The 23205-nt window shown below is 53.8% G+C and overlaps 1 protein-coding gene across 9 annotated transcripts in view; it reads left to right on the top strand.

Annotated features, from left to right (window-relative positions):
• The window catches only part of ANKRD11 (ankyrin repeat domain 11), a 228687-nt gene that overhangs the window by 185316 nt on the left and 20166 nt on the right, over positions 1 to 23205 (top strand). For 4 of the 9 annotated variants that reach the window (XM_017513945.2, XM_017513943.2, XM_017513944.2 and 1 more), the window contains 5 exons: positions 8034 to 8172; positions 20220 to 20316; positions 20815 to 20985; positions 21162 to 21365; positions 22960 to 23102. In XM_017513945.2, coding sequence (XP_017369434.1) covers positions 8146 to 8172; positions 20220 to 20316; positions 20815 to 20985; positions 21162 to 21365; positions 22960 to 23102 — 642 coding nt within the window. In that variant the 5' untranslated portion in view covers positions 8034 to 8145. The remainder of the gene's footprint in view (positions 1 to 8033; positions 8173 to 20219; positions 20317 to 20814; positions 20986 to 21161; positions 21366 to 22959; positions 23103 to 23205) is intronic. The other 5 variants (XM_017513941.2, XM_017513938.2, XM_017513939.2 and 2 more) reach the window with 2 other exon arrangements.

Below are 23205 nucleotides of genomic sequence, written 5' to 3'. Positions count from 1 at the left end.
CACCTCCTGGGTTCAGGCAATTCTCCTGCCTTAGCCTCCTGAGTAGCTGGGATTACAGGCATGCGCCACCATGCCCAGCTAATTTTTTTTTGTAGCTTTAGTAGAGACAGGGTTTCACCATGTTGACAAGGATGGTCTCGATCTCTTGACCTCGTGATCCACCCGCCTCGGCCTCCCAAAGTGCTGGGATTACAGGCTTGAGCCACCGCGCCCGGCCTGAGGGGAATTTTCTCAACCTGATACAGAGCATCTGTGAAAAACTTACAACTAACATCATATTTAATGTCCAAGACTGAATTCTTTTCACCTAAAATGGAGGACAGAGAAACACTGGCCATCTCCGCTGCCTCTCCCTGCAGGCTCCAGGCAGCACGGTCAGCTACAGGAAAGGCAGACTGGAGAGGAAAGAGGAACGCAGTCTTTATTCAGCCACATCTCTGGAGAAATCCTGAGATGTCTGTACAGAAGCTCCAAGAATAAACTCGCCTAGTGTGGTGTTACAGTGCAAAGCCAGTGTGCAAAGGTGCATTTCTAAATAGTATTCAAAAATCATAGAGGGCTGAAAGTGTAAAAATATGTTTGCTGTAGTATCAAAAATACAGATGATTTTGGGGTAAATTTGACTAAGGATGTGCTGCAAGACCTGTAACCTGAAAGCTGCAGAATACTACTGAGAGAAATTAAGGAACCCAAAGTGTAGAGTCATACAGTATTCATTGGTCAGGAAACTCTCGAGATTGTTCAGATGCCGTCTCTCTCCAAATGGATGTATGGATTCAGCATAATGCCAGTCAGAATCCGTATGGGCTTTTTTTAGGTAGAAATTCATAAGATTATTCCAAAGTTAATAGGGAAATTTCAGGGCCCTAGAATAACCAAAGCCACCTTGAGAAAGAACAGAATTGCAGGACGCAGACAGTGCATTTTCAGTGCTCCCCCTGAAGCCACAGGCATGAGGTCGTGTGCGTCCTGGGAGCAGGACAGGCCCATGGGTGAATGGCCCACAAGCAGACCCCACACACAAGCAGCTTGGGTTGCTGAGGCAGCTGAGCAGGAAACAGAGCTGGAGTAACTGGGTGGCACCCCTATGCTGCTGTCAGTGGCCAACACGCCTCTCCTTCTTACCGGGCCCTTCTGCTGTGGCCACTCAGAGAAAGAATGAGCACTACGGGTAGGGTGTCAAGCAGACACAGCCAGTTTTCAGTTACTGCAACTGTCTTTCCTCTCTGTGTGCTTCCTGTGAGTGCAAGTCATGGTGTGATGCGGAATCTGTGTGTGGCATGTGCAGAGCACACCTAACTTGTGTTGTGGGGAGAAGCCAGGTGATCAACGGACCGGTGGGCCCTGCAGGGTCTTTGTGCCTTGGATGTTACTATCTGGTGGTTCTTGGAGCATCATGTGGCTGTACAGGAGGTGCCTGATAAGGATTGGACTTAATGTTTGGGGTATTCGCATTGAAGAAACAAAATCATTCTGTAACATGCACAGGTGGGTCCCGCTAACAGTCCTCTTGTGCTGGCGGGGAAAGCTCAGAGGGGCCGAAACAGGGCCTGTCCCACCCCAGGCACACACACTGCAGGTTCTGAGCCCAGGTTGATGGGCACCGCCTTCCTGGTGGCTGTGCCACACTCAGCCTTGTAGGCAGCTTTGGGGGAGCCCTCATGTCTACAGGCACCTTGCCCGTGTTTGCTTTTCCCTGCACAGCTCGTTGAGGTGTCAGGAGCTGGGAGGTGAAAAAGAAATTTGTGAACTTTTTAAGTGAAATATAAATATACACTATAGCTGGTATTTCATCTGTAAAACTGGGGATAATCATCACCCACTGAGAACACACAGTATTTCCAGGGTCCTAGGGGCCTTCAGTAATGTTCCCTATACCAGAAGTCACCTCTGTTCTGACTTCACTCTCCACGGGTAGGCTTCAGCTGTGGAGATTTCCATGGGAGACATCGGTCGTTCTGCACCCTGTCTGACTTGCAGGGTTTTGCTCCTGTCGGTGTTTCCTCCCCTTGTGGCTGTGGCTGTGCCTAGCGTTTGTGGGCCCTTTTGTGGATGAGCCAGTGTTCCCCAAGAACCACCAGGGAGTCTGCATCCCTGCCAACGCTCAGTGTGTGAAACTGATGTTAGCGACTCTGACACTCTCGACATCAGAGATGTGATGGCATCTCACGGTGCTGTGGTGTGTGTTCTTTGTTGTCATCTGGTTGTGAACATGTCCTCCTGTGCTGTGCTCTAGAAGCTTCCATGTATGATTCATTTGGAGCTCATCTTCATGTGGTTTGAGGGCGATTGGGTGTGCTTCCCCATGGAGGGTGGCACGGAGCCTTTGTCCCCACGGAGCTGTGCTTGTGGTTTCTGCTCTGTGCAGAGCCCCCGGGACTCTGTGTCCTTTCTCCAGGACACCCTGTGTTGATGATACTTGGCTTGCAGGCTTGGGACCCAGGTGTTTAGCGCTGCTCTTCTTTAGAATCGTCCTTTGCATTTCCATACCCATTTTGGAATTAGCTGGTTGATTTCCTCAAACAGCTTGCTAAGATTTGGACTGGATTGCTTCGAATGTTGTGTGACATGGTAAAAGTCCCATAAAACTGCATACCTTAATTATACTACCACAGCTTCATAGTCAATAGAGTCAGGTATGCCGGGACAGCCGTGGTCACTCTCAATAGGGTTATTTGGGCCCAGGCCCTTCCTCACAGAACCTCGGCCCAAAAAGCAGAACTCATAGCTCTAACAAAAGCCTTATACTAGATGAAAAAAAAAACTGTCAACATTTATACAGACAGCTGGTATGCCTTTACTACGACTCATATACATAAGACTATTTTTAAAAATAAATAAATAAATAAATAAATAAATAATTCTAGCCCTACTAAGGACTATATACAAGCCCGACAGTGACATTAATATACTACAAAAGACACACACCAGGCCACTCACTTAAGACAAACCAAACTAACTGAACTACTAAAAGCTAAGTACCACATTCCCCATTTACATAAGCTTATCAAAAAATCACTACTCAATATAATATATATGCCCAAGTAAATCTGAAAAAAAACAACCAGGTCTAGCCAAGTAAAAATAAGACTCAAAAAAAACTAGCCCTGAAAAACAGTAAGAAGTAAATTTCACTAAAATAAAACCCCCAATAAATAACTATAAATACCTCCTTGTATGTATAAATATATTCTCTAAATGAGTCTCAAGGCCTTCCCTACTAAGTCCAAAACTACTTTGATGGTCACAAAAAAAAAACGATTACAAGACCTTGTTCCTCGGTTCAACCTCCCTCTAACACTAAAGTCAGGTTAGGCCCGCCTTTACTATACACATTTCTCAGGGCTTAGCCAAGGCCCTGGATATATCCTAAAAATTATACTATACCTGTCATCTCCAGAATTCAGAACAGGTCAAACAAATAAACCAGACCGTAAAAAAAGCCCTGAGAAAATTTACCCTAAAAACGGATAAAAACTAAGTCAGCCTGCTTCCTTTTGTCCTCCCTGCATCCAATGCACACCCTATCCAAAAAATTTCTCCCCTTTTAAAATCATGTTCAGCATGCCCTCTCCCTTACTCCCCAGACTCACAGATACCGTACATGCTAAAGTCCGTAATTATACACTCCTTAAGTCCTTACAGGCGCTCCAGTCTGTTCACTCCCAAGTACACCAGCTCATTAAGGATACCCGTCCCACCCCAACAGACCTTGCAGACCAGCCGACACACCCCTTCCAGCCGGGAAACTGTCCTTGTTAAAAGATTCGCCACCTCCGGCCTCACCCCCCATTGAAAGGGACCCTACACAGTTATCCTGACCACACCTACTGCACTCGAGGTAGATGGAGTGACAGCCTAAATGCATCACACACAGGTCAAGACTGCCCCACTGTAGAAACAGCAAAGCATCAAGCATTCATCCCCTGATTCACTAAAACTAAACCTTGTACGCTCTTCGCAATCACCACCCTCGCCACCCTAATCCATGCTATAAATCCCTGTAGTAAATGCCCCTTAAAACAAACAAACAATACTAACCTACTAGAGAAATTAATAATTTAATTTGTATAAATAAAACAAGGGGGGAATGTGACATGGTAAAAACCCCATAAAACTGCATACCTCAACCATACCTCGGCTTTCTGTTGAAACTGCTCTCTGTAACCCTGATGTGACAGGCAAGCAGTCCAAACCCACGCCATCTTGGCCCTTGCAGCTTGTAATAAGTAACTAAGGTCTGTAATTTCCACTCTACCCAGGCAACGTGTAAACTAACGCTTATCTTGACTTCTGTGAACCACTTAAGTAACAATCGGAATGTCCGAAGTCCTCTCACCCTCAACCCTGCGGAGGAGCTGGTTTACAGAATGTCCAAAGTCCACTGGCCCTCGGAATGTCCAAAGCCCCTCGCCCCCACCTCTGCCCAGAAGGTAGTTTATGGACATAAAAAGTCTTGACACCCTCTTTTTGGGGCCATGGGTTGGAGAGACATGAGTCCCCCATGGCCGCCGGCAATAGAGACCCTGCAATTTGGCATACTTTTGTCTTAGTGTTGACTTTCTGTGCTCGCTCTAATGCAACAGTGGAACTCCCTCGGGGGGCTACCACACCGGCGTTGTGCCTGTCCGTCATGAGCGTGTTAGCCCCCTGTGCCCTTCATGTCCGCTCCGTGTCTTCTCAGCCATGTTTGTGGTTGCCCATGTAGAGAGCACCTGCCTCTCTGGTTGCCCGTGTCTGCTTTCCCTGCACAGCTCGTTGTCTTTCTTGCTGTCATGTCCTGATTGTTCATGGTCAGACAGAACCATTCACTTTCTGTATCCACGTTTTCTCATCCATTTACGAACTTGAGTAGTTGAGCTGTGTATTCCTTTGCATGTTTCATGTATGCAGTCATGTCATGTTAAGATTGTTAGTACTTTTGTTTTCCTCAGCGGCAGGGATTGAGTCCAGTCTGATTCCAGGGGAGGCCCTATCTTTGGGGTACACACGTTCCCAGCTTCGTTTCTGTGTTCACGGCGTACACCGCGTGTTCATGGCGCTCACCCCATGTTTATGGCGAGCACCCCGTGTTCATGCTGTGCACCCCATGTTTATGGCATGCACCTCCTGCGTTCACGGTGTGCACACCCCCTGCAGTACTTCATTTGTATTCTAGAATTGTACATTTGCCTTAGGACAGGCAGTTTAGTTGTGTCATTTTTTGTATTACGAAGAAAACTGCCGTGAATGTCCTTGTACTTGTTTGTAAACACACACACTCCTTTCAGTCCACGTCATGGGAAACTCACTTGCAGCTCTCCTGCGAAGCCTCGCTGGCGTTTGCTGGGGCGGAGCCTGTCTTCTCCCAGCCGTCCTGGCGGAATCGCTGGCATGCATCTCCTGGTGGCTGTAATTTGCTTTTTCCTGATGAGAAACACCTTTTGAATGTTCATTGTCTATTTGGATGTTTTCTTTTGTGAAGTGCCTGTCAGAACTTTTGTTTGTGTTTTTCCTGGGGTGTGCCTGTAGGCTTTCTTGCCTTCATCCGTGGCCCTGGGGACAGCCTTCCTTCTTCCTAGGCTTCCTGGAGGCCTTGATGAGTTTGGGGTTTTTTCTCCCACATCACAGTGTTGAATTTTATCACGGGCCTTTTCTGTAGCTCTTGAAATGAGCACGTGATTTTCTTTCCTTTAGTTTCTTAATGTGGTAAAATACATTGCTTTCTAAATTGCCTGCATTCTCAAATCTATTCCTATTCCTATAATTTGTGTTACCATAAACACACACACACGCACGCGCGCGTGCTCCCTGTCTGTGTTATAATATTCTTTTCATGGAATACCCTGTTCAGGTTCTGAAATTAGGGTTATGATGCTTGGTACCTCGGATGTTTGGTAGAACCCTCCCCTGGGCAAGGAGTATTCTTGGAGGAAGGGGTTTAAGATGCGCTTCTTCCTGGTGTGTGCCATTGTTTCCTGGCATTGGCCAGCCCTGGGGAAAATGCCTCTCTCATTCCAGTGAGTGGGGACTGCACTCTGTAGCAGGGGAGGCGGGGGCGTTGAAAAGCTCTGGGGTGCAACCAGGCGGCGGGCGAGCTGCATCTGGGCACCCTGGCCGAGGGCCAGGAGGGACCTGCCCTGCCGGGATGGGTGTCACACTCCTGAGGCCCCGTCTTCCCCTGAGGTCTGCCTGGCGCCCTCCTCCTGTCCCCATGCTCACTGGAGAGGTGGGCACATGGCCATGACTCAGGTCTTGCTTGGCAGCTTCTCTCTCACTCCGGATGCCTTTGTGAAACAAGCTTGCAGCATGTTCTGGAAAGCTCTCCCATGGTCACTCAGGGATGTTGCTGATTAACTGCCAGGTTTGGTGGGTGCAGTGTTGACCAGTTGAGCTAGAAGATGCATCTGGGCCCCAGGAGGCAGGACTGTGGCTGGGGGTGCTTGGGCTTCTCAGAATAGTTGAGCATCTCAGCCCCGGAGTAGCTGAGGCCTCCAGTGCTCTGAGGGTGCCGCTGACCACTGCACCGTATTTGCCGGCAGCTTACTCAGGGTTAGTTCCAGAAGGAGGGCTTACTGGTGGGGAAGGGGCAGTGTGCTTCTGGGGACGGTGCTGTCCATGATGGCAGCGAGATGCAGCACCCAGGACCTCTGTGTGTGACATGCTTGGTTGGTGTGGGTGGGTGCTGCCCTGCATCTTCCCTGTGGCTCTGTTGGTGCCCCATGTAAGGGAAGTTGCCATTTCCGGAGCCTCCACATCTGATGTGTACTGGAGAGGCCGGGGAGTGGAGTTGCTGTGCCTGTCCAGTCCTGGTGCTGACTAGAATCTGTAAGACTCCAGTGAGCAGCCTGAGCCAGGTCAGCCTGCCCGCCCACCCTGCCCCGCCACCGGTGCTCCTCTCTACTCTGGGAGGGGTGCCGTGACAGTGCTGGCGGTACCTGAGTCTGTCTCGGGGCTCCCCCACTCCCACCCCGGTGCTCCTGTCTGCTCTGTGAAAGGAGGGTGCGAAGTCTGTCTCGGGGCTTCCACTGTTACATGCTCTGCTACCTGGGCTTGAGATTGGGCTCCCCACCCTCTCTCCCTCCATGGCTCCCAGCTGTACCATTCCATACACGTCTTGTGACCTCCCCCACATGGTACCATTCAGGAGACTGCAGAAATTACAGAAACTTCGTGTCCCAAGCACTGTGTTGTCACACCGGCTCCCAATTCCCATCCCCAGGACACGTCCTCCAGCCAGTGGATTATGCCCATGAGACACATTTGGTCAAGGCCAACGTTGGGGCTGGGGCTGGGGCTGGAGTTGGGCCTTCGTGGTCCTGCCCTGCATCTTGCCTGCTGGGTGGGCCTTGCACTCAGACCTGCAGGGGGCTCTGCTACCCCACAGGGTTCCTCCTGCCTCTTGGGGAGGTGAGAGATGGGGGCTGGGGGCTGCGCAGTGGCCTCAAGAATAGCGGACAAGTCCATGTTCAAGAATGGAAAAGGCAAAACTATAGCACAGCCCGTGTGAGTTGTGTGCAGAGGAAGGAGTGTCAGCTCCCAGAACTGAGGGTGGAGGGAGCCTAGCCCGGCCGCTCCCCCGGGGAGGACACGTATCTCCTGGAGGCCCTGCCTGCCTTCACTCCACAGCGAGACTCCTGATGGGAACGTAGCTATGAGTGGCAACGCCTCTCTTTGGAGAAGGCAAAGCCCTGGTTTTTCCTCATTGTTTAGTACTTCCCCAGGAAGGCAGGAGTCGAGTGGGAGGTAGCGCGGGTCTGTCGCCTCTGCTTTCTCCACACACACACCAGTGATTTTCCGAGAGTCCCTCAGGTGCACGGGACGAACTGTGGGCCAGGGTCAGGGCTGAGCCACAGCCAGGCCCCAGGCTTCTGGGTGAAGGTTCTTCGGTTGGTGACCAGCTTCTCCCAGCCACGCCCTGGGGTGCAGGAAGGGTGTTCATTGCCCACATAAGAGATCTGCTTCTCCTGGCACATGAAACAGAATCTTAGTGGACAGTGAGCTTGAGCATTTAATTTAGTAATAATGACTGAAAGCATCCCTTTCTTTTCTAGGATAAAGATAAAGTTTCTCTAACCAAGACCCCAAAGCTGGAGCGTGGTGATGGCGGGAAGGAGGTGAGGGAGCGAGCCAGCAAGCGGAAGCTGCCCTTTACCGCGGGCGCCAATGGGGAGCAGAAGGACTCGGACACAGGTACCAGCCCGCAGCCCCTCCTGCAGTGTGCCCTCTGTGGGCATCCCTGGCCCCCGTTCGCCCCTCCCGGCTTTGCGCTAGGACCCACTCGAGCGCTCTGCAAGCTGTCCAGGCCAGGGCAGCAGGGGAGGAGCACAGACCCCCATGCGCCACCTCCTCACTCGAGGCTCAGCCCCATGGGGCTGATTGGAGAGCTTCACCCTTGGTCCCACACACATGGAGATGCCTGGTGCACGTCCAGCCCTGGGCGAGGTCTGGGGCTGCTCACCTGTGGGTCTTCTGACAGGTGGGCACAGGAGGGAGTCCATGGTTCCCCTCAGGGCCACAAAGGCACAGGAAGAAACTCCATCATTTGTAGTAAAAACCAAAAGGAGCCTTAGAAGTGAGCAGGAGCCAGGGAGGTCTTCCTAAGTGCAGGTGGGGTCTGAGGCTGCAGGGCAGGAATGTGTATGCCTGTGTGTGTGTGTGTGTGTGTGTGCACGCGCGCGTGCGCACGCACGTGCCTATGGGTGTGCCCGTGTGTGTGCATCTGCCCATGTCTGCCTGGATGTGCCCATGTGTATGTGTGCGCATCTGTGTGGATGTGCCCATGTGTGTTTCTACGTGTGTCTGCCCATGTGTGCTGTGTGTATGCATGCTTGTGTGTGTGCCTGTGTGTACCTGCCTGTATGTGTCCATGTGTGTGTCTGTGTGTGTGTGTGTGTGTGTGCGCGCGCGCGCACACGTGTGTTTATATGTCCTGGTGTGTGTGTGCCCGTGTGTGTGTGCCTGTGTATGTGTGCCTGTGTGTGTCTGTGCCCATGTGTATGTGTGCCCACATGTGCCTGTGCTCGTGTGTACCCATGTGCGAGCCCATGTGTATTTATTGCACATGCTCCTGGTGGGGTCAGCACCTCCTGCATTTCCCGCTTTCTAGCAGATTCTGTCTTGAGCTGCTGAGTGGGGAGCCCAGGCCTCTGTGCTGGCCGCGCTTGCTCTTTGGTGATTCTTGTGCCCAGAGGCCTCCTTGTCGTCCTGGTCATCCGTTTTCTCTACAGCCCTGCTGGGGAAGGTTGGATGCAGTAGAGCATTAGGCTGACCACAGAGATTGGAGTGAACTGGGAGAGCTCTGAATCAGGCCCTGGGTTCTGTCCCTGGCTTCCTAAGACTCCAGATGCAGCCGTACCACAAAGTGCAGAGGCTGTGCCAGGATGTGGGATTGATGTCAGATGGGGAAGTGGTCAAAGTGAGAGAAACTCACGATACTGAGATAGTTGAAGAAATGAGGATCTGTGCCCAGCTTTTGTCGGCACAGCCCAGGGAGCTTCAGCCTTTATGATTGTGTGGCAGCTGCAGGCCCGTTCTCCCCCCGCACAGCCCTGCCTGTGCTCCCAGGATGTGCTCACAGTAGCCAGGTAGAGACTCTGCCAAGTCAAAAGCCAGCAGAGAGGGCTGGTTTTCCCAGACAGGAAGAGAGGGGGTGGTGCAGTGCCAGGTACATGGCCAGCACATGAGGGGACAGGAAGGCTGTAGGGACAGCAGCACAGGCCAGGGGATGGTGCCTCTTCCCAGCAGTGGGCAGCTTTGAGGAAGTGCAGTGGGAGGTGCCGGGAAGCAAGTGGACAGAATGTGTGGATGGGTTGTGTGAGGACCTTAGCCCCTAGAAGGGAGGGCCTGGGCAGCTCCCTAGAGCTCTCAGCTGCTGTGTACTCTCGGGCTTTAGGCCTGGAGAAAATCACTCCAGGTCTGAAAACCCTGTGTTTACTCTCTTTGGTCCCCGTGCTGGTTTTGGTATAGAAAGCCGTCATGTTCATACGTAGCTGTTAGCTCTTTGCATAGTGGCCATGTGGAAGTTGGCTTCAGGCCTCTGAAGTGTCTCTGTGACATCTCTGGAAGTTTTGCTGAAAGGGTTAATGAGACAAGCATCTGCTCCTCTGCTTCCTGGGAGAGCAATCTGAACTGGGTGAGGTGGTGTTCCCAGGCCTACCTGGTACCCACCCCCTCTGGCTGGTCAGGTGTCTTTCTGGTGGCTGTTTCGTCCTGGTGGAGAGAAGCTGTTGCCCAAGGCCCCGTTGTGCCATCAGAAGCCTCCAGGGTCTGTTGATGGGTGGCGCCTGCGTGGTGCCAGCCCCACCACTCACTGAGGCCGCTCTTGCTCTCTGTAGGTCTTGGGGATATTTTCTGCCACAGCCCTTAGCGCTCCCGGAACTGTGTGTTGAACACCACGTCCTTTCTCTGTGAGGGGCAGGCCCAGGTGAGGACAGGTGGGGAGAATCCCTGTGAGGTAGCAAACCAGTAAAGAACCTTTTTTTTTTTTTTTTTTGGAGACAGAGTCTCACTCTGTCACCCAGCCTGGAGTATAGTGTCACTTTCTCAGCTCACCCCAACCTCCACCTCCCAGGTTCAAGCAATTCTCCTGCCTCAGACTCCTGAATAGCTGGGATTACAGGCATGGGCCATCACACCCAGCCGGAAAGACACAGGAAATGTAGTATTTGTACTCCTGTGTTTATGATCCTTTCAGGGCCAATTTAAATCACTTCCTGTGTATATACTTTGTTTAACACTGCAAAGCTTGATTTCCTAGGAAGATTGTTACGATGTATGAGTGTGGGGCGTTGCTTATCCTAGAAGCTTGCATTTTAACCAGGACCCTCTTAAGGTAGCCAGTCCCCTTCCAGTGTGTTCAGCTCCACCCTGGGCCAGGAGGCGGGCTACTGGGCACTGTGGCTCTCACACACTCTGTGCCCCTCTCCTTCCTTCAGTGGAGCAGTTCTTGCCCAGAAGCAAGTGGGATGGAGGGTGAAGTGCAAACCTCAGCTGTACCTGTCTGGTGGCCACAACAGGGGTGAGAAGAGAAACACTGGTCAGAGTTAATTGACAATTGATGGATAGGAGACTCCTCTCTGGTCCCCAGGAGTCAGGCCCCTCTGGAGGGGTGTGGGTGCCCCCGGGCATCCTTACCAGGTCCTCCTCCTGCAGTGTCCCTGCAGCACTCTGCTGAGCAGGGATGGCCAGTGCCCTTTGCTATGGTGGGAGGTCACCACCGTGCCGGATACGTTGGCTGTGCCTGAGTGGGAGAGGCCAGCACACCTCCCTCAGAGACCACCATATTGCCTTGAGGGTGGCTCCCACCTCCGAGACGCAGGGTGGAGTCAGCCCTGCCCATGGTCCAGTCCTGTGGAGGTTTGGCCTCCGCAGTGCTTAGTCAGGGCTAGGGGCGGCCTGCCAAGATCACCATGGCCCTGTCTTGTTGTGAATCAGAGCCCAGTTTAAAGCAGTCCCTGAGGTTCTGCATCTCCGTGGTCCCGGCACAGCTCCGTGGAGTCTGTGGCTGACCAGGTAGATACCAGCGTGTGACAGAATCACCTTTGTGCCTTCCACAGTGCTGGGCAAGAGCCGGTCTCAGGACCAGCCTCTGTTAGGGCTTTGGGTGCAGCAGGGACTGGGAAGGCACCTGCCACGTCCCGACCCCGAGACAGCTCTGCCCACCCAGCCCTCTCAGACCAGCCTGCCCTGGGACTTTGATCCCCTCTGGCCTGCCCTGATCTGCTGCCCTAACTGCCCAGGGTCTCTCATAGATGCTTTTGAAGTCTGTCCTCTACCAATTCAGTGGTGGTCTCAGTTTAAAAAGCCTTACCACTGAAAGCATTCATCTTAACTTATATGATATCTGGGATTTGCTTCAAATTATACTACTTTGTCTATTTTTTTATATGTGTAAATTTTCCTAAAACTTAAAAAATCTAAAAGTAGCCAGGTACAGTGGCTCACACCCTCACAGCACTTTGGCAGCAGGATTTGAGACCAAGAGGTTGAGGCTACAGTGAGCCGTGATTGTGCCACTGTACTCCAACCTGGGCAGCAGAGCGAGACCCTGTCCTTAAAAAATAAAATAGATAAGTAAATAATCAGTCAATCAGCGAGTGTTTTTGAGGTTGCTGTGCATCATTGCCTGGCCTCCCTGGGGTTCTGGGGAGCTTCCTGCCCTGCTGTTTCTCCTGCGCCTTGCATCTGTGACCCTGAGTCTCACTTCTCCCTGCCTAGGACCGCCGGGGTCCTGCTTGTTCTGGGGCAGCCACGAGGGAGCCCTCGTCAGGAGCGCCGTGGGCCGAAGCTGCCTGCCCTCTGCACATGGATGTTTCTTTGGAACAAGGGGAACAATTATGGTTTTCTTACTTTGCTTTGGCCTGTGAATAACCCCCTTTTCTCTGGTGCCTGGGTGTGCGCTCTGCAGTGCTGATAGGCACATGCCCGTCCTTCAGCGTTAGGTGGGTGGCATATTCAGTCTTTCCCGACATCATGTTTGCTCCTGGTGCTTCAGAGATGGCTGCTCTGATGTTTCCTGCTCCCTCATTCCTGAGGGAAGTGGCAGGCATAGCCACTGCTGTCTGTGGGACTTCTCGGAACTGTGAATGCCAGACCTTGCCCAGTGCTAGAGGCGACGAGTGTGTGAAGTTGGAGAGACTTCTCCCACACGCTCAGCTGCAGTGGACCTGGGCGAGCAGAGAGAGCGAGTGCACCAGGGCCCAGGCTGTACACGCAGGCAGGGCGGGGGCCTAGAGAGCATGACGCCCCTGGGAGCCTCTGGCCAGGAAGGGCGTGTGCACTGCAGTGTGCCGGGGACCAGTGGTCTCAGCTCATGTCTTGCTGAAGGTCCAGGGCACTCACCTGTGTGGGGATGTTAGCAAACACAGCGGGAAGCCCTCATACACTGTCTCCCCCAGGACGTTGCAGGGCCAGCAGGGAATGGCCGGCCCGAGGCCAGGCCCCTCCCCTTTAGCATTCCTCTCAGGCAGGCCGGAGCCACAGTGACTACCAACCACATCATCTCCTTCCCCAGAATCCCCAGCATACTCTTCCTCCCCTCCTGGCTGCACAGGGCCCCGGCTGCTGACCCTCTGCCACCTCCTGAATCTCAGAAAGCAGGGCCGGCCTCTGAATACAGAGGACTTCATCCTGCCGGAGGATGCTCAGCCAGTGGGCGCTGGCATGCCAGCAGCCCGCAGACACGCAGAGTGGGGCTGCAGTGAAGGCCATGGTGGTTGGGATGAGGGTGGTAGCCAGGTCTAATTGGCACAGTGAGGATTCTGGGGTTACCCTAAGAGCTACATTCAGGCACTCATGAAAAAGCACATCAAAATAAAATATTTTCAGATGATTAAGAACTCTGCGTGATTGGTCTCTGGTCCTACTATTTCTCAACCATTTTTCCCCTCTAGTCGAAAGCAGGTTCTCATACAAAGGGAAGCTTGGACTAGCAAAGGAAAGTTTCTTCCTTTTTAAAATTCTGTATTCCCCAAGCTGCAGCAAAGGCCTCCCTGACACCCCTCAGAAGTGCACTTGGGCCAGCAGCTAGCCCCATGCTGTCAGCACAACACAGGCAAGCTGGGTCCACGAGCCCACCCTAGGCTAGGCGATTTGCTCAGAGGACCCCAGGACTGGGAGCCAGTGTGTGCACAGCAGGTGGTCGCAGGGGCCATCCCCTGCCTCCTGGCTGCATGCTGTGTGGGACTTTGAGCCCATTTTTCAGCCTTCCTGTGCCTCTCAAGAGAGGAACCCCCCACCCCCGGCCCTGTGCTCACACCTCCCACACACTGTGCCAGGCAGGCCTGTGCCCTGCAGGAGGGACAGACACAACTCATGCCTCGGCGCAGGTTTGGACGTTGATCTTGGTTATTTTAAAATACCCAGTACGCTTTGTGAGTGGAAAGGAGGCCAGGGTGGGAAGCTATTCTGTTTGGTTGTCATCTGAGCCCTCTTGTGGGCATTGCTTCCTTCCTTCCTGCTTTCCTCTTCACCGTGGTGACAGCTGATGCTGGTGAAACCAACACTGGGCTTGTGCCCTGCCCCTCCCACCCTTGCCACATGACGCTGTTTGCCTCCACAAGCTTCCTATACAGAATGGAACTGGCCCTGCTGTCACCCTCGGCCTGGAGGTGGGGAATGCATGGGGATGGTGCAGGCAAGGGCTGGGCACACAGCCTGACCTCTGTGTGATGCCTTAACGTACCCTGCAGAAGAAGCTGAAGCTGAAAGGCCTAAGAGATGACCGTAGCCCCTGTCGGAGGCGGGGGAGGGCTAAAGTCACACAGCAGACAGGTATAGGCCCTTTCTTTAAATGATCAATGATAGTAATTGACAGAAAGAAGGCAGAAATGGAGAGAAACCTGGAAGTTGAAGGAGAAGCCAGTCTCACCACAAGGTGGCCCACACTGCTCAGCGATGGCCCTACCAGCTTCTCTTGTTGGCCCAGGACAGGCTGTTTGGAGCTTCTGTCTTGCTGGTCTGAGGAGGGTGTCAGTGGGAATACGCCGCACTCTCACTTGGAGTTGTGTGAGTATGGAGCTCAGTGCTTAGGTAGGAACTTTGGTGATCTGGACCACCTGCCCCATGTAGAGAGGCTGTGATTTAGACTTCTCAGCCAGAAGTGCTGTATTTCATGGCTTTGAACATCAGGACTAGGCCACATGTTTGGTTTGGACGGTATGTTTTTGAGGTCAAGTGAAACAGAAGCTGTGAGCAGCAGCCGTGCTCATTGGTGCCTCACCCCTGTGGGGCTGGCAGCAAAGCTGCACGTGGCCCTGCTGATCAGTTACATGAGCTGTAACATTGCCTGTGAACTTTCTGTTGTTTCAGAATATCACCATGGAAACATCCCTTTGTAGAGTAGAATCGAGAGTGTACTGACATCTTAGAATTTTATGGTGGGACATAGGAATCACATTTTCCTATGCGGAGTGTCTGCTAAAAACTCTTGCTGGTAAAGCATAGAAATTAGAGGTGCAAAATGATTGCTGCAAAAGGCTTCTGTTTAGATGAGTAGCCGAGGCCTTGCAGCTCCACATCCCTGGGGTTCTTTGAGGGTCTCTGCATTGGAGCCCAGCCTCAGGCCTTCCAGGGAGGCAGAGGAAAGGGCCTGTAGGCCCAGACCCCACAGAAAGCTTGTCCCTTCAAGAGGGGACACCTTGGGCTATCAGAGAAGACACTCCTCCCCTCCCCCCCAGCTAAGAGGGAACAGGTGCTGAAGAGGGATGAAGGGTTATGAGAGGTCACACCAGAGACTTCTGACCCAGTCCTGCCCTCTGGTGGGGCTGGCATTTGGATGTGTGCTGTTCTATGCTGCTGGCATTTGGGTTTGTGCTGTTTTATGCTGCTGGAAGTGTCCCATACTCCCTGAGGCCCCTACCACAGCAAAAGCAAACCCTCTCCTGGCTCTTAGAGCGCAGATAGACAAGAGCCTGGTGGAATTACAGACCTTGAGGAAGAAAGCTGTCCTGAGAGAGTCAGCAGGGGTCAGCCCAGGGACCTCACATGCTGGGATGGTTAAATGCACAGTATCCATCAGTAGAATGCAGTGAGAGGATTGAAAACTGTTGAGTATCACACAGATATTTGTAAAGCACAAGTGGAATATCTGGAAATGAAAACTATAATCACTGAAATTAAAAACCCAGTGGGCAGATTATGTAGCTTATTAGATACGACATAAAGTATTGGTGAATTGGAAGTTCTAACAAAAGAAACTGCCTGGAGTGGGGCACAGAAAGAAAATGCTGGGTGTAGTGGCTCCCACCTGTAATCCCAGCACTTTGGGAGGCCGAGGTGGGTAGATCACCGGAGGTGATGAAGTTGAGACCTGGCTGGCCAACATGATGAAACCCTGGCTCTAGTAAAAGTACAAAAATTAGCCTGGTGTGGTGGTGCACACCTGTAGCTTCAGCTACTCAGGAGGCTGAGGCAGGAGAATCAGGTGAACACAGGTGGCGGAGGTTGTGGGTGACAGAGCGAGACTCCCTTCTCAAAAAAAAAAGAGGAAGAGAGAGAAAATGAGACGGGGAGCTATGGAGGAGAGAATGTGGCCGAGCTGCAGAGAGAGCAGGGGCAGGGAGGTGGCAGCTCCAGAGGGGTTTTCAGGGTTCATAAAGACACAATTGTACGCAGGAGAAAGAACAATAATTACACATTTAAATGTGACTCTGATGAGAAGTTTTCGGAACAGCAAAGGGAAGATGTTAAAAGTGGCCAGATGTGGTGGCACATGCGCCTGTGGTCCCAGCTACTCCGGAGGCTAAAGGGGGAGGATTGCTTGAATCTGGGAGGCCAAGGCTGTGGTGAGCTGAGATTGCCTCACTGCACTCCATCCTTGGCTACAGAGCAAGACCTTGTCTCAAAACGCAGCGAGATAGAGAAGATGTTCCTTGCAAGGCACCCTCGGGCAGGTCACTGCCCCCTATCCCACCTGCACAGCACCTCCAGGAGGGTCACATCCCACCAGCACAGAGCACCTCCAGGTGGGTCACAGCCCCCCATACCACCTGCACAGAGCACCCCTAGGCGGGTCACAGCCCCCTATCCCACCTGCACAGCGCACCTCCAGGGAGGTCACATTCCCCCATCCCACCTGCACAGCACCTCCAGGGAGGTCACATTCCCCCATCCCACCTGCACAGCACCTCCAGGTGGGTCACAGCCTCCCATACCACCTGCACAGAGCACCCCTAGGTGGGTCACAGCCCCCTATCCCACCTGCACAGCGCACCTCCAGGGAGGTCACATTCCCCCATCCCACCTGCACAGCACCTCCAGGTGGGTCATAGCCTCCCATACCACCTGCACAGAGCACCTCCAGGGAGGTCACATCCCCCCGTCCCACCTGCACAGAGCACCCGTAGGCGGGTCACAGCCCCCTATCCCACCTGCACAGAGCACCTCCAGGGAGGTCACATTCCCTCATCCCACCTGCACAACACCTCCAGGTGGGTCACAGCCTCCCATACCACCTGCACAGAGCACCCCTAGGTGGGTCACAGCCCCCTATCCCACCTCCACAGAGCACCTCCAGGGAGGTCACATCCCCCCATCCCACCTGCACAGAGCACCTCCAGGGACATGCTGGTGGTCCCTAGAGGCAGCTCTGGGTGCTCTCACTCTCTTCTTACCTGCAGACAGCACCCCACACCCGCTGTGCTCTGCACTGTAGAGGGGCAGGGAGCAGGTTTTGCATCCTCCTCTCAGAGGGCCCTTTCTCAGGGGCGCACAGCTCTGGGTCAGCCCAGGCCAGGGGAGGAGGGCAGTGAGGCAGTGCATGTCTCCTCTGTGGGACCTGTTTCTGTGGCACCTGAGGGTGCGGGTGCCTTCGATGTGTGTGCACGTCAGGGACCCACTCATCTGCTCTCAGACCATGGCGTTGCTGGGCTGGAATGGAGAGCAGACATTGTCCAGCCATGGGCTGTGGTACACGGGGGTCTCTCTCCAAGGGTGGGGCGTCTGTGGTGCGTTGCCTCTACCCCAGAGGCCACTGGAGTGGGCATTGTCTCAGGCCTGACAGACATGCAGGTTTGCTGGACTCCCGAGCTTGTGTGGGGTTTGGTGTGTGTTGTGGGCCTTTTGGATGCTCATAGCTGCAGGTGCTTGCCTCACAGTGGAGAAATTGGCATCCTGGGCGATCTGATTTCATATTGGACTTTTTTGTGTTTGGACAAGTAAAATGTCCTGTTTTGGGACTGGGGGAGCTGGGTGAAAAGTTTCTGCTTCCCGGGAGTGAGCTCTTCCTAAGTTTGGGGCAGACTGAGGTCCCTGTGGTGGCTCCAGGCACCACAATTCACCAGGATGCTGGCGGTACCTTGCATGGGAATTGCTGGGAGCCAAGTAAAGCTGTCCTGGCCGTGTGAACTCAGTGTTTCTTCAACAAAGCTCAGAGCAGAAGCAGAGGGGAGGCCTGGTGGGAAGCAGGAGGGATGTGGCCCGGACCCTAAGGGACGAGGCTCCGCCCCAGAGCCCCCCCAGGAATTCACTGGGGGCAGAGTCCTGCCCAGTCTGGACATGGATGCCTGCTGCATGGGAGACGGCAGGCCTGGGGCTTGCAGCCACCCTGCAGGAATGTGGGACAAGTTGTGTTTGCCACAGAAAGCAGCTCTTCGCTGCCCATGGATCGGGCGTGCAGTTCGGGTTCCTGGCCTGCCAGTCTAAAGGCTGACTTCTAAGGAATGCCTCTGCCTCTGCCTGTTCACATGACACGTCTCCTAGGATCCTTTGATAACTTAAGAACGTGGACACATCTGCCCTTTGGGATCTGAACATACTGCCGCCCAAACCCTGCACCACCTCCTTCCTCTGTCCACCCTGTGTCCACACACAGCACAGAGTGGGGCTGGCCCACTTGCTTTTGATTCTGACGGTGTGCAGGGGAGTGAGAAGATGCCGTGTACTCCCCGGTGTCTCCTGTGCTGTGTGCACCTTGCCGAAGTCTGTGTGTCTCGGGGATTCTGCTTTCCTCATGTTCTCAGCAGGCTTCATGTCTCTAAAACAGTAACTCCTCTGCTCTGGGCGACGGAGAGAGCAGGCCTCTGAATGTGCGCGGCTAGGTCGTGGAGGTGAGGGCCCTGCAGAGGTTCTCAGCTTCTTGTCCAGGCGACCGTGGGCCCCCATCCCAGAGAGAGGAGGACTTGAGGACTTTGGGTGGGGGAGCTGGGGTCCCGGAGCACGGGGTTTCTCTGGCACCTTCGCTGCCTCTTTCCTAGAGGGAGACAGCAATGCGCCTGCTTCTCTTGCTGTTCAGACGTGACTGTGGAAAGCAGCCTAGGGAGAGCCGGCCGGCGAGCAGCATGGAGAGTGCAGGGAAGGCATGGGGCGTGCACAGAGACCCACGGCCAAGCGCCCGACTTGGCAGCTACGACCCAAGCTCACTGCCAAGGTGTGGATATGCCAGTGGCAGGGCTGCCTCCCCACCACTGTGTTTCCCAGGTTATGTGAGGGGGCTGGCACCAGAGCCCAAGTGCTTTCTCAGATCTGTGCATTGAGGACCCTTTAAAAACTAGCTGGTGGCCGGGCGCAGTGGCTCAAGCCTGTAATCCCAGCACTTTGGGAGGCCAAGGCGGGTGGATCACGAGGTCAAGAGATCGAGACCATCCTGGTCAACATGGTGAAACCCCGTCTATACTAAAAATACAAAAAATTAGCTGGGCATGGTGGTGCGTGCCTGTAATCCCAGCTACTCAGGAGGCTGAGGCAGGAGAATTGCCGGAACCCAGGAGGCAGAGGTTGCGGTGAGCTGAGACCGCACCATTGCACTCCAGCCTGGGTAACAAGAGCAAAACTCCGCCTCAAAAAAAAAAAACTAGCGGGTGGTGGTGACGGCAGCCTGCAGTACTTAGGGTTTTGCCCATGAGAGTGACGCGGGTCGATGTGTCCAGTTGGCCCACAGAACATACTAATCCACATTCTCGGCATGCGACAGACCTAATTCTTAAGAAGGGAGTCTAAAATAACTGTTTAAAGAATTAGGGTGAGTGGGCAGTGTCTTCTTAGGAAAATGATGGACACATCAGTGGGCACATTCATGGGGCCTTTGGTGGTGAACAGCCAGGGAGCTGCGCCATCGGAACTGAGCCAAGACCAGTTAAGACCCTTCTGTGTTGCAGTGACCATGCAGGTGTGGGATCCAGTGAGTCCATTGTTACAGATGTCACCTGCTTCTCTAGGGTTAGACACAAGCTGAGGGAGAAGTTAAGTCCTTGAAGAGAGAGGCTTCTTGGATGCGCTGAATGGAAGGGAAGGGAGGTGCCTCAGAGGAGAGCTTTAGAGGGCCACGTCTCCCTGGTGGCCTTTCTTCCCCATGTCAGGCCTCTGCAGAGCCCTGCCTCTGGGCTGCACCTCTGCAGTTTGCACCCCATGACCTAGAACACCCCAGAACCCACAAGGCAGCTGAAGGAGCATTTCCATCCACAGGAGGTCACTGTCAGGCAGAGGAGGAGGCAGCTTCTAGAACACCCCAGAACCCACGGGGCAGCTGGAGGAGGATTTCCATCCACAGGAGGCCACTGTCAGGCAGAGGAGGAGGCAGCTTCTATGCCCCCGGCTCTCGGTGCTCAGGGCATCGTCTTCTCTTCCCCACCCCTGCCTCCTGCCGCTTTTAAAAGACACAGCACACGAGTTGTGTTAGAAGCTGGCCTAGCGTTCTGTAACGGGTCAGATGAGTGCAGGGCGTCCTCGCTTGAGGAGGCTGAGGTGGAAGCAGCCGAGCTCTCACACCGTGTCTTGTTAGTGCTCTGTGTTGATGCCTTTAGATGCCTCCAGCCCAGTCCCTGTTGTGGTGCTGCAAGGCTGGTACGCTCCTCGAAGCACCATGCCATGAGATGGAGGTGCCTAGAAGCAAGAAGAAAGGTACAGTACTGACCGGTTGGCCTTGATTTACTGATGTGTTTTAAACTGTCTGCCATTTATATCTGCACTGTTTGTTTGGAGGAGGGATGGGGAAGGTGGAATTTAATTACAGGCACGTGTATGTGACAGAGACCTGTCCTGTGTGAGCCAGGTCGCCGGTGCTAAGCTGTCCCACCACATTCATGTGTGGCACGCGGTCTGGGGAGGCCCAGGAGAGGTGCCTGGAGTGAGTGAATGCTCGGTGGAGGTCCAGCCTTAGCAGACTTGAGGGGCTGATAACCAGGTGTTTAAATGGTCTCACAGTCACTGCTGAGAGGTGAGGTGGGCAGCACCAACACTCCCAACGCCATTGTGCTCTCCCCACTCACAGGCCTTCCTTTCTGCTCTGTAAGGTGTCAGGTGGACGCAGGGGGCTCCGTAACGTTAGGTAAGGTCCTGGGTTTGGGGGACACCATGGCATGAAATCTCTCCTCCCTCTCTCCCTCGCCCGCCTCACAGAGAAGCAGGGCCCTGAGCGGAAGAGGATTAAGAAGGAACCTGTCACCCGGAAGGCCGGGCTGCTGTTTGGCATGGGGCTGTCTGGAATCCGAGCTGGCTACCCTCTCTCCGAGCGCCAGCAGGTGGCTCTTCTCATGCAGATGACAGCCGAGGAGTCTGCCAACAGCCCAGGTGAGCCCAGCCTGTAGGTGGCCCCTGGCGCAGTCAACGGGCTCTGCTTGGTCACAGCCCTGTGTGAAGGACAGGCCCTGTGCAGAGGGACCTCATGATGGTGGCCTGGGCTTTTGGGGATTCTACAGAGTGGGGCACCCACAGTAATGCCCACCTGTCTCCTCCTTGGCCTGCAGTGGACACAACACCAAAGCACCCCTCCCAGTCTACAGTGTGTCAGAAGGGAACGCCCAACTCTGCCTCAAAAACCAAAGACAAAGTGAACAAGAGAAACGAGCGAGGAGAGACCCGCCTGCACCGAGCGGCCATCCGTGGGGATGCCCGGCGCATCAAGGAGCTCATCAGCGAGGGGGCGGACGTCAACGTCAAGGACTTCGCAGGTGGGCGCCCTGTGCCTGGCAGGAGCCCGAGAGCCCTGCTGGAGCCCTGAGCCTCCCATTGGGTCAGAGGGCTGTGCCCTCGTGGGGTGCTGCAGGGCCTGGGGCTTTCACAGCCACACTCACTCCAGTGGGGTTCGCTGTTGCTGAGGAGAAACCACTGTCTCTTGGAAAGTATTTCGCAGTAAACTTGTTTGCTCTTGGTTTTATTTTTAGACAGGGTCTCTCGCTCTGTCGCCCAGGCTGGAGTACAGTGGTGTGATCACAGCTTGCTGAAGCTTTGAACTCTTGGGCTCAAGTCACGTTCCCACCTCAGCTTTCCAAGTGAATACAGACACACGCCACCATGCCTGGCTAATTTTTTTATTTTTTGCAGAGATGAGGTCTTGCTATGTTGCCCAGACTGGCTTGAACTCATGGCCTCAAGCCATTCTCACATCTTGGCTTCCCAAAGTGCTGGGATTATAGCTGGGAGCTGCCATGCCTGGCCTATTTTTAAGAGGACTGAAGAATTTTACATTTTAATCTGCTGTGTTTCATAAACCTCACTTCCAGTCCTCTGGAGGGGTCTCTCCCTGGTGTGTCTAGCAAGTGGCTGTGTTTCCCAGCAGAGGGCACCTCTGAGCTGGGAGCCCCAGGCTCAGTCCACACCCTCAACTCCCCTCGCTTCACAGGGCTGGGTCCTGGGGCTTGCCTGGGCCTGGGACAGAACTGAACGAGCCTCCCCAGACCCAGGGGCTATATATTTTTTTTTTAAGCGTCCCAGGATTAGAGTTTAATCTTGTGTTTCTTTACATAAAATACCCACATCAAACCTGGGTGGTCCACATACCCCAGGACTGCCTGTCCACAGTGTAAGGAGAACAGAAGAGCGAGAACAGTCTGTAGAATCCTTCTAGAGTTTCCCCACTGCCCTAGTTTAGAGCTGTCTGACCCAAACCTCATTTAGCACCTTTTTTTTTTTTTTTTTTTAAACAACAACAAAAAAGGGCATTTTTCTAAAACAAGCTTCTCTGGAGCACTGCCACTTGCTTCCAGGGGGCTGAGCTCTGTTTCCACGATGCATGCAGCCACACCACCCAGTGGTGGGCTCCCAGCTCCCCAGGCAGAAGCTGCCTGCCCAGGTACCTTCAGCGTGTGGCCCGTGCCTGGGTGCCCCTGGTGGAGCTCCTGCTGTAGCAGCTGTTCAATCTCCATCAGGCGCTCTCAACCTCAGTTTCCCCATTTCTGACACAATGTTTCCCCTCTGTGTTCTGCAAAGGCACCTGTGCTTCCAGATCAGTAGGGATGAGGCGGTTGTTCGCTACACCATGTGTTCACTGACCTCCTGCCCTTTTAGGGTGATTATGCAGATGAGCCCTGCCAGCAGTTAGTGTGTAGGGTTAAGCTACATATGGATTGTGCTCACAAGGGGTGCCACAGAGAATTTCAGGGTTCTCTGGGCTGGCACCTGCTCCCTCAACTGCAGCCCTCAACAGTGCAGCTCCCCAGCTCGCTTGTCCCTTGTCTTTTAGTACATCCTCAGGGCGCTGTCTCCGGAGACGGGAGTGGTGTTCCTGAGGATCACATAACATACGTCCTGAGTGTCTGTTTCCAGGCTGGACGGCGCTGCACGAGGCCTGTAACCGGGGCTACTACGACGTCGCGAAGCAGCTGCTGGCTGCAGGTGCGGAGGTGAACACCAAGGGCCTGGATGACGACACGCCTTTGCACGATGCTGCCAACAACGGACACTACAAGGTTGGCATCTCCCCTGGGCCCTTCACACTGGCCTGTCCTGGCATCTGGGTGGTTCTGAAGCTTTGTCCCCACAGCTAGCCAGTTACCTTGTGTGGGGCACCGG

Source organism: Cebus imitator, unplaced genomic scaffold (assembly GCF_001604975.1).
Source record: "Cebus imitator isolate Cc_AM_T3 unplaced genomic scaffold, Cebus_imitator-1.0 Scaffold509, whole genome shotgun sequence".
NCBI classification, from domain to species: Eukaryota; Metazoa; Chordata; class Mammalia; order Primates; family Cebidae; genus Cebus; species Cebus imitator.
This window is presented reverse-complemented; position numbering and strand designations above follow the sequence as displayed.